The sequence below is a fragment of the Poecilia mexicana genome, unplaced genomic scaffold, assembly GCF_051168715.1.
Source record: "Poecilia mexicana isolate PSO_F unplaced genomic scaffold, ASM5116871v1 scaffold_13, whole genome shotgun sequence".
NCBI lineage: Eukaryota > Metazoa > Chordata > Actinopteri > Cyprinodontiformes > Poeciliidae > Poecilia > Poecilia mexicana.
The window spans coordinates 14,682,563-14,701,544 of NW_028263382.1; the positions used below are offsets into that span (position 1 = coordinate 14,682,563).

Genomic DNA, 18,982 nt, shown 5'->3' on the forward strand with positions numbered 1-18,982 from the left:
GCAGCTGGCTTAAAAATAAGTAAATGAAGGAAACCGGGCTGCTGTTTTTTTTTTTTCCCCCCTCTTTTCAGTTCACACACCAAATATGGAGACGCTCTGTGTCCTTCGCACTTAAACACACCCACTTTTCCACTGTGGCAGCACTTTGGTCATGAAGGCATTTCCTAAGGTTTCCCATGTCTATCATAGAGGAGGAATCCATACGCTGAAGTACAGGGACATGTTAGCAGAGGATCTGAGTAGAGAGCGCTAGCATACAATCAGAAATACAGTTCTGAGCACCTTTGAAGTCCAGACAGGCGCTAAACAAGGTTAAAGAGTTTGAAGCTCTGATACAAGCCTGTGCATGCATGTAAGAATGAGGCAGAGCAAGAGTTAGCATCAGTTAAGAGCAACATGCTAATGGGATTTAATCAGAGTCAACACCTGCAGAATGGCTGGAAAACATGGAGAAATTATATCAGGAATAATCAGATTGCAGTTGTACGATCCTATATATCCGCCATAATGACACTCTGAAGCAGGGCAGGCTAATCTAATCAGTGAATGTGGTGCTACATAATTAGCAGGCTGGTAACTCAGTATCAGTTCCAGTCAATCATTAGTTCTTACGCTTCATGTTCAAGATTTAAAGTCCACATTCTCCAGCATAAACCACCACCAAATGATGAACAATGCTACCAGTCAAGAGTCAAGACCTTAATGTGGACCAAGTTATAAGTTATTATCAAACTCTTTCACTTTTTAAAATGTTTTTATTAAGGTTTAAGAACCAGAACCAAACAAGAAGAAGCAACATTCAGTTTTTACGCCCCTCTAATCTGGAAAAAAAACCTCCAGAAAACTAACATTTTTGGATTTTGACTTCCTTTAAATCAAAGTTAAAAACAGTTGAGAGTTTAGAGTTGCCTTTGACTAATAATAACTATAAACTGTATTCTACCCATCACTGTTTTCCTCGTTTTTTGCTCTTTTTCTTTGAATTGCCTTGTTGCTGAAAATGCACTACTAATATTAAAATAAAACTGCTTCGTCATCTACTTCCTAGTTTATCATAAATACAAGAACTGAATTTCACTCAACAACATCTCACTTCCTGCCACCTTTCCCACCTGAGCTGCAGCTCCTCCATACCAACTGAAAACCTTCAAGATTTTGAAATTATGTAAAAACTATATTTTTAATACATTTTTCTACTGCAAATTTTACAATGCCCGTTTGTAAAGAACTTTATTTTACTTTACAAGATCATTTCATCAGACAATGTAAATAGGAATCTGTTTATCTTATAGTTTGAGACTTTTATCTGAAGCCCTTGTTCTGTATCGGATTTCTAAGGCAAATATTATTTCAAAAACAGATTTGGCATTGAGAGTAGCTTTTCTAAACAGCCTGTCAATTAAAGGATATCTACACCGAGGAGCAGAACGAGGAATTCATAACAGGCAGATAAATTATTTCAGCTGCAGGGCAGGTGAAGACTTGTTGAGCTTTTTCTTAACTCTCCAACTCTCAATCCGCCATTTTTTCCCCAAACAAAGTTTAGCTACTCTGCAGATAATCCTACATCTAAATCTCATAGATTGTAGAAGTGTCTCATCGCCCTCCTGGTTGTATTAACACCCACCAAGATTTAGTTGTGCTGATGATTAGAGTCGTGCTGACAGATTTATCACAACAGAGCCTAATAAATTAACACCATGGATATATCATGTTGTGTTCATAAACTGGGTTTTCACTCATACACAGACGCTGTTCGGCTGGTTCCTGTGCCAGTTTGTGTGGTGTTGGCTGTAGACAAAAGTTTAGGCTGGAACGATCAGGAAATGTACGATCAGATTTGACTAACTCTATGAAAATTGGACATGTCAACATGTTTCCAAGTTACTGTATCTGTATGGCATTGTACAGACAGAGCTGCCGGGTTTCCAAACAGTGAATGTCCTGTTTACTCTGACCACTTCCTTCAAGCTAATTAGGCTTTATTCACAGTAGGGACAAAACAAAACCAGATGATGATGACTAATGAAAACATCATAAAAGCTGGTCTATTTCCTTCCCTCACACTGGGAATCCCACTAATATCGCTCTCTTTCCTTTTTCTTCAAATGTAAATGAGATCAGTACTGGTGATCCAACCAGGAAAAAGGTGAAGCACACCCTCTGTTGGAGCTGTGCTTCAAACCTGTAAACAGTCTTGCACTTTATTTTTATCTTTACAAGAACTAAAATCTCCCCTTCGGCCCGTGAGCTGCTGCGTTTACACCAGACCCGTCCTTCAAATCAGGGGGAAAGACGAATGAATTTGAGCACAATTATAGAAATCTTTGGAACTGGGCAGCCTTGGTTGCATTGCTGTAACTCTATCCGTCTTCAAAGGTTGCAACCCCTAGAGCAGTGCATGAAAAGGTCATGCCAGCAACAATCTTCAGAGTGGAAGGAGACTTTAAGATAATGCTGGTTTTTCTACAGCTTCTTGAGGCATGTTTGAAGTTTGAGAGAGCAAGGAGGAGTAAGACCTGAAGCAGATAAGAGGAAGGTCGAACAAAGTGCAGCACAGTTGCTCTGCTAAGGCTTCTCATGGCGTCTTTTGCCATCTTTGAACATGCTGAATGTGGAACAAATGGAGCTAAATATGTAAGGAATATACATGAAGATGAATGTTTCAGTAATACAAGATGCTAAAGAAACCTTAAAATGTCAGCAGTGGTAGTTTAATGCTTTGGTGAAAAATATAAGAACCTCAGTTTTGATTATCTTTATTGGCAGGAAGGCTGGATAAAAAAAAAAAAAAAACAACTTCTCATAAATGCTTCTATGTTACAGTTCTTCACGAGAAATTGGATTCTGTTGAAATATGCATCAATCAGTCGCAGTTTTACAAAACCCAGCAATCGGAAATCAGCTACAACCCTCTGATTGTTGCGTCTCTAATTTGAAAATGTGCCATTTAGGAAGACGGCTCCTCTGAGGCCATCGGTTTCTAATTAAAATGCAGTTGCACTTGATCTAAAGCTGACAGGAGTGGAAATTTATGCGTGAACAGCTTAAATGGAGAAACTTAACACAGACCTCCTCCCTGCATAAGAAGATGGCTCAGCAATTTGATCATGCAGGCTTGGTTGCAACATCTCTATCTGAATCCTCAACACACACACACAGAGTTTCACAGAAACACACTTCATTCTGAGATATGCATCACACCCATTTCTAAATGCAGCATTTAGCCTTTCACTTTTACTTTTTGTTTGCACTCTGCAACTCATAGTCAACATAAAATTAATCAAAAAACACACACACACACACACACACACACACGCACACACTTTCAGTTCAGATACACATCATTGCTGTTCAGAATGCAGCAGGTCATTTGGTTAGAGTCACCCAGCAGTGACCAGACCGCTACTCAGTCCTGGACACATACGAACACCTTGACGTCACCAATAATAATAAGACCGGCAGACGTGGGTTATATAAAAACAAACATGGAGACAGGGAGGGGCAACATGGTGGGGAGGGGATGTGCTCAGATCCAAGACAGCTTCTGCAACACAAATCATGCAAATAATTATTTATGATAAACCAGTAGAAGAGTTTATGGGAAAGTGGGATGGAGAAATTGATGGGAAATGTTTTAGGAGGTTCAGTTCCCAGCCATGATGTCAGATATAGAGCCTCATTTAAAATGACGCTGACTGATCATTAAAAGCTTGTTTAATTGAGAATACCAATTCAAAAAGTGAAGGCGGTCTGACGATTACACGTAAACGATCTGACGAGCGGTGGCATTTATTTTCGACATTCAGAGTTAAAGTGGAGTTTTCTGCACTGCCACACCCACAGTGGCTAAATCCCACTGGGCAGAGATCTAAACAAACGGCTGCTCCATCTCTCCTGAAGAGCAGGATTCTCCAACTCTCTACCTCACACACGCACACACACCCAAACCACCAGGGAAACGCCGAGCAGAACCACCGGTCCACGTTGGACACCAAGCAAAGACTTCCAAGTTTGGGGTGGGAGATATGGACTTAATTTATCACAATATTTTGTGATAATATTATGAAGCAAAAAGTGATAATTAACCATTTATTACTTTTTGAATGACAACCACAGCCTCACACAAACAAACACTGTTCCCATTTGAAAACTGCTTTTTTTAGGACACCAGCCACAGATGTGTGGTTTATACCACTAAACTGCACAGAGACTTCATTTAACCATGTCTTCAAATTAACCGATATTTATTGACGCGCTCGTCGAGAAAAAAACACTTCCGAAAATAGAACAAATAACATTTCAGTAAGTTAGCATTAATTAACATTTCTTAAAGATAGAATAAAGGCCCAGCCTATTCAAATATCTGTAGAGTGGGTCAACGGTGGACAGCAATTTCTTTATCCACAAATATTAGCCCAGAAATTATTCAACATTTCCATGAATTTCCAAGTGCAGAAGGCAGGGAATGTCGATAGCAGCATTAGATGGAAAACACAGGAACAGCAGCACCGTCCAGTGGGGTTGACAATCATTTACCAGCTGTGGAGAAACGCACCCGAAATTTGGCATCCTTTAAAATTTACATTTAACTATCTATATATTTATGGTAGATTTATAGTTTGTAAAAGTCAAAGCCTTTAAAGATGTACTGTCATTAGAGAAAGTCCATGTGGCTTCATACAAGGAAGGAAGGCTAATTTGTCAATGTGGGCTTCACTGGTGATGAGACAAATCAAAGAAACACAAAAATATGTTTCCAACACACCTTTTAACAAGACTTAGCATATGGAGAAGTCCTATGCACTCACAATCTTTGTTTTTAGGTCAAATACAGATGGAAGAGCATAAAAAGAAAGAGCACAGCTTCAAAGCCCACAGCAGCCTGGGCTCTGAGTCACTCCAATGGACTCCAGATGAAGGTGAAAACGATTAGATGGGAATTCTGCACATCAACCTTCTATGCCCTAATAGCTTTAGGGCCAATAAATGCTACAATGTGTGCAAAACGTCCACGTTCTTCAGCAAACATCTTGATGAGACAAAGAATGAACGATTACGGTAGATGCTCCACACTCAGACGTTTGCTTCAGCGATTCCATTTCTTCAGATGGGATACATCTTTGCTTTCAAGACACAAAATTGTTTCCCTTCAAACTAGGGCCAGAATTTTCATTAATTAATTACAGAGATTCCAATGCCTTAACATTTTTAACGAAATCAATTGATGTTTTTCTTTCTCTTGCAGGCAAAGTTTCCAGCTAGAACTTTTGAATACGAGTGTTTCTGGTACAGCCGCAAAGCAAAACGACGGACGACAAAGGTGCTTCTCTTAGTCCAATGGGGGTTAAAATGATTTGAATGCTGTAGAAAAGAAGCTACTTAACCCCAAAATGGCATCGAAATGCTAAACATGTTGCAGCAGCACAGACATACCCAATGCTAATGTTAGCATCTACAGTCCACATTTCTAAAGTAGTATTTTTTTCTAAATAGCTACATCAGATATTAAATATTAAATCCCACCAAAACGTCCAACATTTCGTGGCATTCTACCTGTGTGTCCAGCGGCTCCCACTCTGTTGCCATGTGGCTCCTTTATTTACTCAGTCCACCTCATTCTCTGCAGGCCCAGGGCCACACCTGCCTCCACTTATGTTTGTTTTATCCATGTTTCAAGGAAAGAGTTGGTTAAAGGTTAACAAAGAGGCTCTGAACGAGAGACAAAGCCGTAACCAAGGACGGTGCATTGTCTCCCACAGCAAAGCAATGGAAAACACACCCACTAAAGTACGCCTTAAGCTGATTCACACAGCTAAATTTGCCAATATTTGTTGCTGTGAGCTAGACATGAATTGTTTTAAGCTACTCAATAATGTCCATGTGATAATCCATTGATTTCCTGCTTTAGTCAAATAATTAGCCGGAGTCACCACCAAGCAAATCAGCATGGAACAAGATGCGTTAATGCAGGGTCACTGATTGGATTTTACTTTTAGGAATCCAACATTTCCAAACATTTTGCCTCCTGTGACTCAAAACTCTGGCTTTATCTTTTTAAATAATCGGAATATGGTTGGCTTTGTTGGTGATCAATGAACAACCAGGTTAAAAAGTTCTTCATCTTTGTGACTTTATGTCAGAGCTGTGGTTTGAAAGAGGCTATTAAACTTTCAGGAAGAAATGTTAGAAGCCTAACACGCGCCAAGTGACATGGATTGTATATAATTTATGTTTGTTACTTATGATTTTCCACTTATAGCTCATTAAAATCTGGCATTTAAAATTAGAACAATTTAAAAATATTTTTTTAATAACAGAAATGAGGCACTAATGTAAAGTATAATTAATATCTGCTTAAACGTTACAGTACTTTTAATCTGACAAATGAGACTCATAAAGACATATACTCTGATTTATTGAATATGATTGTATCTTAGTCTGAGGCTCCAGATGTATTCCACTCTACAAATAATTTACATCTCCAGCTAATTTTGAGAAACTCAGAGCTCTAAAAGATATCAAGGAGCCTAATCAGATGCCTAAAAGGCATAATAAGCAAACACAAATGCATCCTAATATAAAGCCAAACTACTTTTTACAATAGCGTTCATTATGAGATACTTTTTAAGCGGTAAAAAAAACAAACATCTCGGCTGACTTTATGGTGCTATAAAGGCCTTTTCCAAGGACTGAATCAAGTTTACTTTTTCGTTCTTTCTCAACTTCATAAACCATACCCGTGTTTGTTTAAACTGTACAGGAGGGAGCTCAATTCTGCAAAATTCAAACAATCATATGAGCTGCAGAGGCATTCATCGATGAAATACAAGCAAACAAGGACACGCCATACAAAGCTTTGTTTCAACAAGGACTCAGATTTGCCTTTGGTGTCATATCACAGTAATTACCAGGTAACCAGGTGTGTCTCAGCTCAGAGTGTATAGATTTGGATTTGAGGTCATGGCAGGAATGACATCAGATCAGCTAAGCTGAGAAAAAGAGTCAAGTAGAATAATCTGCAGATGAAAACAATTAGGAACAAGTCCAACAATAGAAAGGTTAGAATATTAAAAGGTGACCTATTATGTTTCATTGAGCAGGTTAGGATAGATCTATATGCTACACAAAACATGTCCATTATACTTTTTGCACAAAATTATTCTTAGATAATTAGATTTCAGTCTGCTTCTGCTTGTTTTGGGATGTTTTCATGCATCTTGTCACTTTAAATCCAAATAAGCTGCTGCTAGCCACACTCCACGTTTACACTCGTACATAAAAATGGCTGCAAGCAGATGTACGATTGTACAATTGTATATCTTTGAAAAGCAGAAGTAGAGCCTCCTGCACAATCAAGAAGAATGAAAAAAAGAATGTCAACAACTCGTTTTTTCCAGCAGCCATTATACAGCGCATACAGCAGTAAATTAAGCTGACCAAATGTGCTGGAGCTCCACCTGGGTTGCTAGGTGATGGGCTGGGCTCGGCTGAGGTTGCTAGGTAACAGCAATTGTGACTTAACATTCAGGAGGTTTTTGAAATGGCTTGTTTTCCAGACATTAAAAAATCTTTAACTTCTTGCCAAAAATCCAGCTGGGTTGAGGTATGGCTGTTTTTAGAAACAGGTGAGACCCACATAGAAGTACAAATCATCCAAAATGTTAATTTTTATAATAGGTCCCCTTTAAGTTCCTAAAAAGCTAGGTGCTGGTTCTGACCAACATGATTTATGTGAATAAACAAACTGCTTTTATTCCTGAGACCACCTATACTCTATGCATGGGAAGCAGCACCCCAATACAATGATGCACTTCAAGATGTATTTAAATAAACATCTTTTATTGTGCATGGATTAATGTTGGAAGCTATGCTACCTGCACAGTCACACTCTCATGACATAGTAAAATAAAGTCCAAGATAAAAAAAAAATACAGGATTTTAACCAAACACCTCCTTCAAACAATCTCAGAGCTCTTCTCTGCCAGGCCTGGCAGCAAGTACATGCAAAGCACAAGACCAGATGAAACGGGATTACCAGTTATCTTGTTTGAAAGGGGTTAATCTGGGTGCAGGTGAAGGTGTGAGTACAACCGAGCAGGATTATGAAGTGGCTTGGTCAGCAGTGGTGCATGTGAACATGAATGAGCAGTTCTGTCCTCAGATGATGCAGAGCCATGCATAATGTGAAGCAGGTTATCGAGGTTCAGGAAGTGTGTCCCTCGACAAGACTTTAAACACTGCTGATGATGCTGTGGTCAGTCAGAAACCCAAATACTGACTTTATGACACACAAAGTGAGCTGTGTTGGCTGAATCTCTTGGATCAGTTTAAAGATGTTACTTTAGAACCAAGACAAACAGGAGAAAAAAATGGAAAACTCCATTATTTTTGGAGGCACGGATAAGGCATTCCGGGTCGTTCAAGGACCTCCCACCTCTTCCAGCTCATGTCCAAAAATGGCAGTGAATCTGACGTGGGTTTTGACTCACATCCAGGGTGTTTTCCAGTCTCTAAGCAGTCCAGACTATAAAAGCAGAGGGGAAAAAGACGAGTACCTCTCAACGTTTGTTCCCAGGAGTGTGATGCTCACACTGTACTAAGTCGGCTGCTTTTTGCCACAGCAGCATAGGACACTCTGTACGACCTACTCATCATTTCTCAGGTAACGGAGATGCTAAGCTACCTCAGACACGCCCCTCTAATTGCTGCCATTCTACTGAAATACTCTGCAGAAGTTCCCACACACTGCATCTGCAAAACACAGACCTTCAGCAATACTAAAAACAGTCTTCATCTTTTTAACCAAAATAAAAAAGTACATTTGACTCATATAATCCTTTAATTTTAATACAGCACCTTACAAAAGCAAATTATATCAATATTTCTGCTGATGTTGAAAAGCTGCTCTGAGTTTTCTGTAAAGAGATGCCGAAGTTATTATAATAAACCCAGAATGCCTTTCTCTGTCTCCAACTGTCTCTGCCAAGGTTCAAGTCGATTGACATTTCCCTCCAACACATTCCCATTTCAAGGTCTGACTCAGTTTCTGAGCAGCAGCCGTCATGTAAACCGTCTCCCACACATACCATCAGCATCGCTCACTCAGCTATATTTTATCCACTTAATGGAATCGCAGTCTAACCTGATCTGATACGTCTCATGTTGCATTCCCCAGATTTGTCTCACAGGAAATCAGTCCGCAGACATCAGATCATCACTGTGGAAAATAGAAAATCTGTTCATCCCTCTGATGCAGCCTTCCTGACAAAGAAACTGAACACGCGTCATGTTTAGAAAAGGTAGCATTTCTAGAACATTTTGATGAGAAAGCAAAACCGAAAGGAGATTTTCCAGGTTTGGCCAACATGCTCTAACCCTCCATGTATCAATAAATCAATCAAAAGATTGACTTTCAGCTCCAATTGCATTAGGTTCCCATCTCTCTTACTTCTGGGTCAGATTAATCTCAGCTTTTCATTATGAAAGGTCCAAACTCCTGAATGCATCTTGGTTCTTGAGTTGCAACTAAACGCACGCATCACAGATTGTAGCTGAGGCATACAGTCATGGGAAAAAAACAGCAACTGCCAACACAGCTCCAGGAACAACCAATTACATCTTTGCTTACAATCTACAGGAGAAAGTAGCAGTGATGTTCTGGGAATCAAATGCAACTGGTTAACTTATTATCAGTAAGTGTAGCCACATTTCCAAAAGCCAGGGTTTACAAACAGTGCCAAGATGGATACCAGCAATGACACAAGAGACGATGACCAGCAAATTCACCCCAAGGTTGGACAGTGCAGAGAGCAGCAGGTGCAAAACACCTAAAGCTCCTTCTCAGACTCTGCAAGCCCATGTTGGCATGTTCATGTAAAAGTTTGATGACAAAAATAGAAAAGAAAAAACACAAATATGGCGTGTCTGAAACAGCTGATCGCAGGAAGAGCAGAGGTATTTTTTAGCAAGGTTTTTGCTGAAAACGAACCACACAACCTCTTGATTAATCTGCTTTTGGGCAGATAAAAACTACATGACTGAAGAAAACCAGCACTGTTTAATCCATGTTAGTTGAACTCTAGTTTGTTAGTGTAGAAAGTCCAGTTCATTTGGGGAGATGTGAATGTGCAATCAAACCATGTTGTGGACTCTGGTGCACCTGCAAACCTAGGTCTCAGTTCAGCTGAAGAGAACTCCGGCACGGTTCAAATGCATATGTGGATGCAAGCGGACCTGAGTCCACTCCAGAAGCAGAAACCAGACTACAACACAGGGCATTCTGGGTAAATACAACCAGAATGTTTAACAAAACATTTGTTGGTAAACTACAAAAAAAGTTATTTTACCAACTACAAAAGAAAAATGGTACAACCACTAAAATTTGACACTACTCCATTTTAGTTTACATTTTGAGAAGAATTTCAATTTCTTTTTCAAAGAGTTTGAAAGCAAACCGCGCTAGCTGAAAACACAGCAAATGTTGCAGCTTTGGTCCCCAATCAAATTGCATCTGCCAAACTTTTGGGTGTGAAAACGGCTGAAAAATAAAACAATCTAGATGTGCAATGGACCGGTGATATTCCAGACCTCAATACGAGTAAACTTTAATCTACCAAACCGGTTCACATTTTAGGTCACTGAAGTGGAAATAACCCACCCTGACTGTTTCCTAAAGCACAGCACAGGTAGTAAATGTGCTTATGCGGGTCTGTTTTTCCTGTTGCAGAGGTGATGATGCTGATCTTTCTAACGGCCAATCGGTTGGGTGTGTCCTGTGGGAAACTGTCAGGATCCACCTGACGAGTAGCTGACTCCATGTTACCATGGAAAAACCTTCAACTTGTCAACAGCAAGTCACACTTCCCTCAAAACAAAGCACACGCTCCCTTTGAAGCACTTTCTATGTACTTGTAGTTCTCAACTGGATTTAGTTTTTTGTACAAAATTTCCTGAGATGGTTTGTAATAAAATAAATCTGCCGTGAAATGTTCTTCTCTGGAGAAATGGAAGACTAGAGTTTGATGAGATAAACAGTCCAAAGCAAGCCAGGACCAGTCTGCTCACATTTTTACCCCACCCTTTGAATGCCCTTTAAGTGTAAAATGAGAATGTGGGAAAGGTAAAGTGTATGGACATTTGTTCTCATCTATCTACAGTACTTTTGTATTTACCCCTTTACAGACTTCTTCTGCTTTTCCTCTTGTTTTCCAACAACAAGCTAAATTAAATACCACATAAAGATAAGCCGAGTAAAAACAAAAAGCATTTTTTAAATTATCATTTTTATTAGTAAAGGGTATGAAATCTATTCAAACCAATCTGGCACTGTGTGGAAAAAAAATAATTATTCTCTAAACCTATTAACTGGTTGTTCCACCTTTGTGATGAGTTTGTGTCAACTGTTAAAGAGTGTTTTATTTCTAGCATGAGGGAAACCCACCAGCATCTCAATCATATTTAAGTCCATACTTTGACTAGGCCACAACAAACTCTTTGTTTTTTTTCCCCCTTGCATTCAGAGTTGAACTTGCAGGTTTTTGTCTGACTTCTTTAAGCATTTTACTCCAAAATCCTGGTGTAACTTCAGGAGACTGGCTACTTCTTTGAAGGTTCACCACTGTTCCATGTTTTTTTTGTTGTTGTTTTTTTTCTTCCATTAAAGATATAGTAATTGTCGTTATTGTGGTTCTCTGAAGTCGCGACTGACAGATGTCTCTTTAGCTCTGGGCATCATCTGTTGGTTCTGTTTATTGGGTTGTTTATAATTCTGCAGAGTCAACAATAATAATTCCTGGGTTTGGCTGGCAAAACTGAATCAAAACAATTTCACTAATGATTTAACACATGGTGCCAGATCAATTTGGATATATTTTTTTGTCTTAGCAATGTATAATTACATTAATTTTATAATTATATTAATCCACTAAAATAAACCCGTAGCTATCACACTCATCTTTGTTGTTTTAGTGATTATAGATTCATAAACAAAGTTGAATTTGCTGTTCAGGCTTTAACCTCCAAAGGTGACATCTAACCAAACCATTCAGAGGATATGAAGCCTGTGTTTAATGGAAAATCAAAGACATTAATCACAGTGCAGCATGTCCCACTGGAGGTCTGTTTTGGAAAAACATATTGACAGCAGGACATTGATGTTTTGTTTCTGCTGCTTAGTTGTGTTCAGGCAGAACATTGTGCCTTAGGAGGCTTTTAAAGAACAAAAGTTCCTAACCCTCCTCAAAAAGTCAATGTCACTTCATCCTGCCCTGCTTCAAAGCCAATTATTTCTAATAACAAGCTGTCCTTAGCCATCTATTCAATCTGGCCAATTTTTAGGAAACTTCAGGCACTTCTTTCTGGATATTTGACCATTGTTCTCAATAGAAAATTAATTGGTTTCCTGCTGCAGACCTAGCTTAGAAGAAAAGTACACAAACTTTTGATCAGGTCGAGGCTACCTGGATACCAGAACTGAATGACTGGAGTTGAAGACCCCTGTTTTGAAGAAAGGTTTTCTGAGCATGCAAGACAAAGATTGATCCATCTTGCAACAATGTTAGCAGTAGTAAAACCAAAATGTTCAAACTTAAGATCACCAACTAACTGTCGTGGCTGCAAACTATTAAGCATGGCGGTGGTAGCATTATGCTGTGAGGCACAAAATGGACAGATGAGGTCTAAATTCTTCAACTTTACCTCAACAGAGTCCTGGGAAGGGTTTCCAAAGCCCCAGATAATAAGCATATTGAACATTTATGGCCTATGCTCAAAAGTCAGGTACACTGCAAGAAGCCAATGAATCAAAGTAAGTTCCCCACTTTCCAAAAGGTAGAATGATCAAATAACCAGGCAGTGTCGTGGCAGTATCTTGGTGATGCCTTGATAACTCAGCAGATCTAACTACCGTACTAGATTAAATCTGTTTCCCTTTGAGAAGTTTCTTGCAGGAACTGGTTTCACCAAAAAGGCAGGTGTTCCGCAAACCTTTCCATGTTTACAGAACAAACACACATTAACAGGTGGACTGCTGACTCCAAACTGCAGGGACAGGTGTCCAGTAAATAAGAGTCCAAGCAATTGGTGAGATACTTGCAACAACACAAAAACCCCTCATATATTTCTAAATACCTCAAATAATTATAGGTTCTCTAAAAGTTCAAGAGGTCAGGTAAGGAAGCTTGTATTACCTGTTCATTCACGCCGTCTCAGGAAGTGTTGAAAAAAAGATTTTCAAAGCAAAGTTAAGAGCAAATATCTCCATGCAAAAGTACAACAGTAGATCTAATAGTATAAAAAATGTCTTCTCCCATCAAGTAACCTCTCAGCCTCCTGGTGCTGAGGTGTGGGATACTGTTCAGTTAAGAGTCTTAGTCAGTGTCTGGGTGGAGTCTATAAAAAGATAACCACAACCTGAAGGTTGTGAGCAACAAGCCCAATTAACAACTCCAGTGTCTGTCAGTCAGCCAATGGGGAGGTCAGCTGTGTGACACTTAAAATAGGATTACACCAAATCTCTTCCCATCATTAATGTTATTTGTATTCTTATGATTGCTACTTAAGTTTTTTTTTTATCTTGACAGCGTCTGTCACATGGCGTGCATTCAACCCACGCACTGAAACATGCTGCAGTGACACAAACTACTCAGCAGAATCAGTCCACATGTCCCGCAGAGCTGTAACAAATCCTTCTGTTTTGTCGTTCAAGGTAGGCAAAGTAAGGTTAATAATAGCCTACTTTAGAACAGGATAAAAAAATGATGACGGTTGAGGCTAAAAATACGAGTTATTGGGGAAAAGCTAAACATACCTGAGGGTCAAAAACAGCGTGAGTTCCTCCGTTCAGAAGGAGACAGGACAGACCGGTGGTTTGCGTTCAGTCCCCGCGTTGTGTGAGACCGTCAACCCGGTCAGCTCGTTCTCTGTCAGTCTGCTGTGGCCCAGTCCTGCCGGGTTCTTCCCGACCCTCCCACTACCACTCCCAGCGGTTTGCCCACAGTGGACTCTGCTACAGCTGCGGTTTCTCCCACAGCGCCGCACAGCGCACCGTATCCAGCCGTTCACCCGCAGGAAACCCCGGTCACTCCCATAACCAGGACTCGAGTGAAGTAGAACCGCGTTAACGGAGGCAGCTGTCTGTCAGTGTGCAACTTCTGCCGATATTTTGTTCCCCTGGATTCACTATGGGAGTGGTGTGGCAATTTCCCCTTTCCTTTTCTGTCATTGAAGGACAGCTACACCCAGAACTACCAGGAAGTTCACCAAAAACCCGTCCCACTCCTGCTGCTCGAGCCGAGGCGTGTACTGTAATGCCAGCAGCAGAACCGAACCAGCTTTTATATCATCCTTCAGCTCAATGTGAGTGCTGGTCGTCTTCATTAATAAGAGCCCATAAAATATCCATCAGACATTAATTAACTTCATTAACTTTATCGTTCGCTTTTAGTTCTGCGTGTTTGCCCACCAAACCATAAATCCCAGTCAGAAAACAGTTTTACTGGTAATCTTTTTTGCTTTAATTAAACTTTTTTTTCTTTTTGAATGACTTTAAGCTTAAGTAGACAGATAAAACATATTAACAAAGTACTTGTAATATATATAAATTCAATTCATATCCAGGTTATGCAGATGTTTGGTGAGAAATATCGAAACAGCTTTCAGAAGTAGCGCCTACTATAAAAGGAGCTCTGGCGCCATCTGCCGGTAGGAAACTGCAACACCCTGCAGTTAGTGGATATTATGTATCTTCCAGTCATTTGGCTCAGAAGAGCCCTTCTGAGTCAAGAGTATCCATATTCCAGAAATGGGTTCCGCTCAGACTCGTTCGTCAGATTAAAAGTACTTTCTGAAAGCATGTATTAAATATTATTTTTATTAAACCTAAATTTCTGTATTCAAAATATTTTTATTGCTCTAATCTCCACTTTTATGTTAATTATGTGAAAGATAAAATAGTCGGAAATGAACATTGTATCTTATTCCATAAGTTTTTTACATCGTGATTTGAGTTACTGAAATAAACTTTTCAATAAATTTTAATAAATAATTTAGTAATCTCTTTAACTCTAGTACAAAGACTCATAAAAAGACCATTTGCTGAAAGAACAATGTATTCAGACCAGCAATTAAAGCAAACACTGTACAAAGAGTATAAACATTTTACATTTAAGATTAAAAAAAAATAAACCTTGTCTGTAAAAATGTTCTGCCCAGCACTCCTCAAGTAGCACATATCAACCCCTGATTCAAGTTCTTTAAAATTTCATAAATAGATGTGCAAGCTAGTAATAACAAGTTTGCACATATGTGCAAGGTGGTGGATGTATCCAAAAAGACTTGCAGGTGAACCGTCAGGGGGGCTGAATTCAGAGGCACACCACACTTTTTAGAATTTATTAGTGAAAAAAAAATACTTATGTGTCCTTTTCCATTCACTTCACAATTACAATCAGAATCAGTTAATCATCATTAAGTCCAGATTTATGTTTGTTAAAATGTTTTTTTATTAGTCTAATGTAATATAATTTTAAATGTCATGTTTTCAGTAGCTGTAATTGCAAAATCATCATAATTAATAGAAATAAAGGTTTCAAATATTCATCTCCATATAATGTTTTACTAAGGGATAAAGTTTCTGAATTAAATGAACTTCTCAATAATCTAATTTATTGAAGTGGCCTGTATTCACAATTTTCTGATAATTGATCACAAAAATAAAATATACAGAATATTGTCATTGTAAAATTATTCAAGGAATGAATACTTTAACCAGGAACTCATGGTAAAGATGAATATTTCTGCATTTTGGACTTTCAGAACGCAGCAATATGGGTCACACAGAAACCAAGGTGAAGAGCAGATTGTGTCTCTGTGATATTACTGTGGTTATGCAATGTGCACTTTGTTCATGTGGAGGTGACCTCAGCCAGCTGGACAGATGGGCGCACATGAGACAGACTGTAATATGGCTGCACTGCCAGAGGGGGGAGTGATCGATTCAGAACAGAACCAGAGTTGGTCAACATACACTAACACAAGGTCATGTTGGACTGTCTGACTCTAACAGAGGGAAAGGTTGTCAGCGTTTTCCCTCTGCTCCCCACTTCTGTGTGTTTCACGTACTGACCATTTACTGGTTTTACTGTCTCATCATCCAACTCTGTGGGTCTGATGCAAAGACTTTAAGAAACAGGAACTGTCTTCACATCATGATGCTTTCAAGGGGTTTTACAAGATGGCTGAAAATACTAGGTTACACATAACCCAAAGCCCCATTTTTCTTCATTATTATAGTTTTTTAAATGAATGCATGTTTTGCTAATATTGTATTTTATAAAATACCCATATCAGGTGAGTTGTAGTAATATTTTGGGATTTTTTTTAATGTAAACAAACCTCAAATATTAGAAATGTATGAAATTACAATAATTTCTTGGAGAAAAATACAAAGACTCTGGTCAAGATATGTATTATTTTCAGTTGGTATCATCAGTTCGTACCCAATTATGTAAAGAACTACCTATTTACGTATTGTAATTTGCATTAGCAAAAGCATTTTTCTTTAATGGATAAGGCACCAAAACGATTTCCTGGGGCCCACATACCTCTGCCCTGCACATGGCACAGGTAAAATCGCCTCAGATCCTAATGACACGGGGTGATCCAGCCCTGAAGGAATGTGGGAAGGGGAACAAATGAAGCCGAGTTCAGGAATGTGTTTGTCGTTTCCTTTCGTCCAGGCTCCAGTACATTCCACACCTCCCCAGTCATCATCGGGCACAGCCGGCTGCACTCAATCCTCTGACTGAAACTCTAAATCTTACATGAATCCATGATTTAACTTCACCACGTAGTGCCTCGGACCTCTGAAGGTCTGCTCTTTAAAGAGCTCACTCCCTTCATTCCTCAGATGCTCAGCTCATACAGAGGGCAACACATGCTGAACGGACTGAGCGGTACATCTTCTGTTTCCTGCAGGGCAACTTCACAAAGGCAGAAGCTAAAGGTCGAGACCAGGAGATCTCAATCAGACGTCAACATTAAAGAAACCAGCCTTCACAGATATGAGCAACTCGAGCAAAGTTTTACAAAAACAACATAATGCAGATTCTGAGCAAGAAGCTGTTGCAAAAGTTCAGAGTCTACGTTTTTTTCTTATTTGTTGCCAAATGAAGTCATACAGTGAAAAGGACTTGTGGGCCAAAAATGAAGGGGGGAAAAGGAGTAAAGTAATAATGAGTAAAGTCATATTGTTTGTTGGGAAGGGGTGTGTTGCTGTTGATCCAAAATGTTAAATGAGGATTTAATAAGGTTTGATTTATTATAAAAAGTTGAAAATGACTTTTCTTGTAAATTCTGAGCAATAACAACAATATTCAGGTCACTTTTATTGTAAAGTATATATCCAAATTTGATAAATTCAAATTAAAAGCAAATCTGGGTGCACCAAAGCATGCTGGGTAGGTGTGGTCCTCATAAAAGATTACAAAAAGCCGCTGTACTGAATACTTTCTGCTATAGTAAACATTTTCTACTGTAAGACTTTAATTTGTCTGTTCAGTGCAGTGGGTCGGGGTGGACAAACTTCTTGAACTGCGGTCATGGGCCACACAAAATCACTCAATGAGCCACAAATGGCCCACATGCCATACTTTGAACAATCCTGGCTTAGGGATAGAGTAAGATTTCTAAAATTACGGTTAAATTTCTAAAATAACAGGCATACCCTCTGAGCAAATTCACGTTGTTGGGCATGTCTGTATTCAGGAGAGACAAAGTCTAAACCAAGGTTGTTCAACACAGGGTTCGTTTGCAGCCCTAGTGTGAGTTTATGCGGCCCCTCGTGTGATTTTTTTTTTTTTTTTACTGTTCCACGATCACAACTTAAGAGTAAATTAAATAAATTAGGGCCAAACTAAGACTTTTAATTCCAAATTTACTTACAAAAAAGATAAGTGCAAAACAAATTGATTATCTTTTCCACACTTTCTGCTTTCCTCCTGCCTTCATGGTAAACAGAATCACATCTATTCATTGATTCATACTCTACAGTACAACCTGATGCACCCAAATCTGCTTTTAGCTGTTGTATTAAAACTTGGCGAAATTTAGCAAATATTTTCAAATGAAGACTGACCTACACTGTAGTTTATTGCTGAGAATAGACAAAATATTTTCTCTGTATTTTTCAATCAAGCCCAAAATAATAAACCAAACTGGAGGCTTTTCATTTAACAAGGAAAAAACATTTGACGTTTTTTGAAGTTTACAGAAAACTTTGATTATTTGTTTAATTAAAATACTACATGCTTGGTTTATTGTTGAGTAGGCACCAAAAAAAAAAAAATTTTTTTGATAATTTTAGTCTTTAAAAGTGATATTTCTTGACCCTTGAGTGCTTTTGAGCTGGTCACTTTTGCCCACATGACAAAAAGCGAGGACACCCCTGGTCTAAGCCCATCTGACCTTTGAACTTACCTTGCAGCTGTGGCAGTAGTTCTCTCCATTCTTCCCTGGAGGAAGGATTATTTCCCCCGTTGGGATCAGCTGGATCCTCAGCTCCATCATTGTTCCCGTCTCCCCCTTATTCCTGTTCTCTCTCTTGATTTGATTTAATCTTCAGCTGAGCCCAGAGAAAGCCTGACAGAGTGAAAATGCTTCTTTCCACTGGTGTGAGGGAAAATCCTTCTGAATGCAACCCCAAGCAATGCCTGAAAAGGAAACAAGTAAACATCAGAGATCTCCTTTGCTACGTGCCCTCAGCAATATGAAAACGTGAACGGACGGATTGTAGATGTGAGTGCAGAGCGCAGCGGCTGGGGTGTTACCTGTTGCAGGGCGCTGAGCCTCAGTGAGGGCTGCTTCCCCTCGCTGCAGCCAGAGGATGTTTCCTCGCCGGCTGAGGGATCATGGGGAGGATGTGGAGCTCAGCCGGACTGGAGATGGGTGTCACATGCAGAGGATGTGTGTCTTTTGTCTTACA

At 39.3% G+C, this 18,982-nt stretch overlaps 1 protein-coding gene across 3 annotated transcripts in view; it reads right to left on the reverse strand.

Moving 5' to 3' along the window:
- The window catches only part of LOC106914373 (unconventional myosin-Ic), a 58,411-nt gene extending 39,705 nt beyond the window's left edge, over positions 1-18,706 (reverse strand). The window contains exon 1 of one of the 3 annotated variants that reach the window (XM_014981114.2): positions 18,478-18,706. In XM_014981114.2, the coding sequence (XP_014836600.1) occupies positions 18,478-18,567 (90 nt within the window). In that variant the 5' untranslated portion in view covers positions 18,568-18,706. Of the gene's footprint in view, positions 1-13,190; positions 13,755-13,810; positions 14,275-18,477 lie in introns of those variants that run through there. The other 2 variants (XM_014981116.2, XM_088011722.1) reach the window with 2 other exon arrangements.
- Between the last annotated feature and the right edge of the window lie 276 nt (positions 18,707-18,982).